This window comes from Apium graveolens, chromosome 5 (genome assembly GCF_009905375.1).
Source record: "Apium graveolens cultivar Ventura chromosome 5, ASM990537v1, whole genome shotgun sequence".
NCBI lineage: Eukaryota > Viridiplantae > Streptophyta > Magnoliopsida > Apiales > Apiaceae > Apium > Apium graveolens.
The window spans coordinates 122489568-122494363 of NC_133651.1; the positions used below are offsets into that span (position 1 = coordinate 122489568).

General features: G+C 38.8%; 1 protein-coding gene across 1 annotated transcript; it reads right to left on the reverse strand.

The window, feature by feature from the left end:
* Window positions 1–925: 925 nt before the first annotated feature.
* LOC141660352 (uncharacterized) lies at window positions 926–3227 on the reverse strand. Its single transcript, XM_074467332.1, has 2 exons — window positions 2507–3227; window positions 926–1086 (listed from the first exon to the last, which is right to left on the reverse strand). Exons 1-2 carry the CDS (start codon window positions 3225–3227, stop codon window positions 926–928), a joined length of 882 nt encoding a protein of 293 aa, XP_074323433.1.
* Window positions 3228–4796: the final 1569 nt, after the last annotated feature.

Here is a 4796-nt window from a genome sequence, read left to right on the forward strand (position 1 = left end):
CCTCTGTCAGACTTTCCTCCTTTGCCTTCAGATTTTCTGAAACCTTTCTTATCAGAACTTACACCTTTCCTGGAAAACTTCTTTCCTCTCCTGAATTACCTGTATGCAATCTTTGTGATTCCTTTCACCATAAGAGCACACAGCTTCATCATCTCCTCATCAGGGTCCATCTCAGGTATACTTTCAGTTTTTGAGTCATCACCACTATCAGAACTTGATGACTCAGTATCAGACTTTATGATGAGAGCCTTGCCCTTGCCTTTCTTTGAGGCAGCAACTTTGGGACTTTCCTCCTCAGCCACAAAAGCAACTGTCCTTGACTTTCTTCCGTTCCTCTTGCTTCTTTGTTCCATCTCAAGTTCATGAGTCTTGAGCATCCCATAAATTTTATCAAGAGTTGTTTCATCAAAATTATAGTTGTCTCTTATTATTGTGGCCTTCAAATCCCATCTTTCAGGAAGAGATAATAGAAATTTAAGATTTGAAGCTTCAATATCATACTCTTTGTCAACTAGTGACAAATCATTCAAGAGTTTGACAAATCTGTTATATAAATCAATTAATGACTCATCAGGCTTTGAGTCAAAGTGCTCATACTCTTGAGTGAGTATAGTCTTCCTGTTCTTCTTGATTGAATCAGTTCCCTGACACCTTATTTCCAAAGCATCCCATATCTCTTTTGCAGTCTTGCATTAAATTACCCTGTTTGACATGACATTATCAATGGCACTGTACATCAAGTGTCTTACCTTTGCATCCTTTGCAATCGATGAGATATCTTCAGCAGTGTAATCACTTTTCTCCTTTGGTACAGACTTTGCCGGCTGACCTGCAACTTCCACAGAGAGTTTGGTTGGCATATGTGGTTCTTCATAAATCCTGTCGAGATATTCTGGATCTGTAGCTTCCAGAAACATAGCCATCTTCACTTTCCATATGGGGTCTTGTAGACCCACTTGACGTTAATTGCTTTATGTCCTTTTGGAAGATCTGTGAGCTCCCATGTATCATTTTTCTTGATTGCGCCAATTTCTTCATCCATGGCTTTGTTCCATTTGCTTTCTTCAGAAGCTTCCTCAAATGTAACTGGATCACATTCAGCCATTAAGCAAAATAAGGAATAATCAAAGGATGTTTGTACCGGACTTGTAGCTTTTTAGATATTATCCAGACTCTGCATCTCTCGTGGTGCTCCCCCTGAACCGCTACTTCCTCCCGTGGATGGTGTCGATCTAGGATTTTTGATTTGGACTTGGTGGAGGAGTTTAATCATCATCTCTGTCATCTTCAATGTTCTGGTTATCACCGTTATTGTCATCACCATTGAAAAATAAACCAGTAACTTTTATTTCATCCTCGCTCCATCTCCAGTAATCAGATTCATCAAACTCAACATCTCGAGAAATGATTAATTTCTTCGTAAGAGGATTATAGAGTCTGTATGCCTTGCTTCTTTTATCATATCCGGTAAAGATGCATTTCTCTCCTTTATCATCTAGCTTATTTCTTGTTTGATCGGGAACGTGGGCATAAGCAATACATCCAAAAATTCTGACATGTCAAACTGATGGTTTGCTTCCACTCAATGCTTCATTTGGAGTTTTATTTCTGACACTTTTTATTGGACAACGATTCAACAAATAAACTACACATAGAACATTTTCCGCCCAGAAAGTTCTTGGCAAGTGTTTTGCTTTCACCATACTCCTTGCCATATCAGGAATTGTGCAGTTCTTCCTTTCTACAACGCTATTTTGTTGAGGAGTATATGCTGTTGTCAACTGATGATTTAAACCATGTGCTCGACAGAAACTCCTGAACAAATTTGAAGTTTACTCGGCTCCTCTGTCTGATCTGAGTGTCTTCAAATAATATCCACTTTGTTTTTCCGCCAGTGCTTTGAACTCCTTGAATTTATCAAGAGCCTCCGATTTTTCTTTGATGATATGCACCCAACTTTTCCTGCTAAAATCATCAATAAATGTTAGGTAATACCTATTACGTCCAAGGGATGGGATATCAAAAGGACCAGCAATATCTATGTGAACTATCTCCAATGGCCTCCTGGCTCTCCATGATTTTCCAATGGAAAAACTTTGTATGTGTTGCTTCCCCTTGAGACACGCTTCACACAAATTTTCTGGTTCTTTGATTTTTAGCAAACCGTCCACCATCTTTGTCTTTGATAATAATTTTAAGCCAGAAAATCCAAGATGACCATATCTTAAATGCCACAGCCACGAGTCATTTTCAATGATCGACTTTAAGCACTTTTGCACGTTCGTCTGCATATCGAGTGTGAACAGGCAATTTTGTGACATCTACACATTAGCGATCAATTCTCGAACCTGATTTCTGATGATGAGAGAATAATCCTGCATCTGAATATTATACCCTTTCTCCACAAGTTGTCCAAGACTGATGATATTATTTTTCAAAGCAGGTATATAATAAACATCATTTATATATTTTTTCTCATCATTCTTTGACACAATCGTAATTGTACCTTTTCCTTTGATCGGAATTTTTGATGAGTCATCAAAAGTAACTTCTCCGTTGATGGTCTCGTCTATCTCTGTAAGTAAATCTTTATGGCCAATCATATGATTGCTGGCTCCTGAGTCAAGATACAAAACATTCTTCTTGCTCTCATCGTCTCCTTTATAAGTGAGAAACATAACAGCGCCAACATCTTTATCTTCTTTTGCTGCAGCAAAATGACTCATTTCTTCCACTTTTGGTGATCTACACTCGTAACTGAAGTGACCAAATTTATTACAATTATAACATTGAAATTGAGATTTGTCATCTCGTTGAAATCCACCTATTTCTCGGACTCTGAAATTTTGACTACGACCAAATGGTTGATAACCTTCAGAATTCAGGCCTCTATTTAAGGACTGCCTTCCACGTCCTCGTCCACCTCGGTAGCCACCTCTAAAGCCACCTCTAAAGCCACCTCTTCCACGTGCAAAACTGCTACTGCCAGAACTGTCGCCAATGGATACTTTACTTTGCAACGCCTTTTCCAAATGGCTTGCATCATCATACTGGTTCATTCGCTGCTCGTGGGATTGAAGAGAACCTACGAGCTCGTCAATTGAAATTGTGGACAGATCTTTTGACTCCTCGATAGAAGTCACAACATAATCAAATTTTCTTGTCAATAAACGGAACAATTTTTCCATGACCTGAACATCATCGAGACTTTCCCTGTTTCTTTTCATCTCATTTGTCACCGTTTCAAACACGTAACAAATTCACCAATATTTTCTGAACTCTTCATTTTCAAATTTTCGAACTCCCCGCGTAGCACCTGGAGCCGCACCTTTTTTACTTTTTCGAATCCTTGAAAAGATTTTTGCAAAATCTCCCACGCACTCTTTGATGTTTTTACCTCCGAAATTTTTCAAAGGTGGATTCATCAACACCTTGAAAAATTATGTATAACGCCTTTTTATCTTTTTTCCGGGACTCCTTTAACACCGACTTCTCAGCATTTGACAGGGCTGCTTCAGCGGCTGCATCTGTGGGCTTGTCATACCCGCTTTCAACAATATCCCAATTGTCGTAGGAACCGAATAATACCTTCATTTGAATACTCCAGATCCTGTAATTTGTACTCATCAATTTTGGAATATTTGGTTGCACCATCGTTGCCATTTTTCACGAACGGAACCTTAGCTCTGATGCCACTTGTTGGAAACGTGATAAGCATGTATACTAAGATTTCGATAATATTATAAACACTGCAATATTTATTTCACTGAATAAAAATACAACTTATAAATATTGTTGGAAAATATGGGTATAAGTCCCATATTGGTAAGTCATATTTTTGAGCATTATGACTAAAAGATGTGTGAGATATGATGATATTCTCTTAATAATGGAAATTATTATTTTCCATTAGAATTTGGCTCAAATATTATGGCATAAATTAATTTGATTTTGTTTCAGATTAATTGATATGGTGTATGTCTTGATATATTTAATCTGATTCTGTTTCAGATTATTTATGGAATAGAGTAGCTTGTAAGTATTACACCGATTCCATAATTAATGATATTTAATTATGGAAAAGAGTAGCGCACAAGTCTATCTACACCTATATAAACACCTCTAAGGCGTTAGGGTTAGACACACCAAAAACATATTCGCCTCTAAACACAAATCTCTCTCTCTCTCTCGGTGATAGTTTCGTGCCCGTTCAAGCTCGCTGAAGGTGCTTGTTATCCGTAACGCCGCCGCTACCTCGTTTTATCCTGGGAGGCTATCGACTCGCACATACGGTGAGAGGCGAAATAGCTTTAAGGAGACAGTTTCAACTGGACTCGAGGATCTCTCTTCTGTTTATATCTTTTCTTCCTCCGTTTGATTTCGTTTACTCACGCACACACTTGTTTGATTATTTGTATTAATCGTAGATTGTTTTCACAATCTTAAAGCTATTTATTTTATATACATCTGTGACTGATACATCTGTATCTGCTTGTTTTGTTGAGTAACAGATCGATGGAGAACCAAACTGTGAACGATTCGATGAACATGACGGCTGATCCCAACGCACAGATCACTGGATCTGATGGGGTTCACCAGCAGCCGATTAACCCTAACGCACGGATCGTACGATCTGATGGGGGTCAAACGCCTGTTGGACATGTGCCTTCGGGACATGTGCATGTGGGACACACTATCATTGGACAGTTTAGTGTTCCTCTTGGACAGATATCGGCAGGATTCACTCCTCCGATCATACCTGCGGTGCCTACTGGTGTGCATACACCTGTAGTACA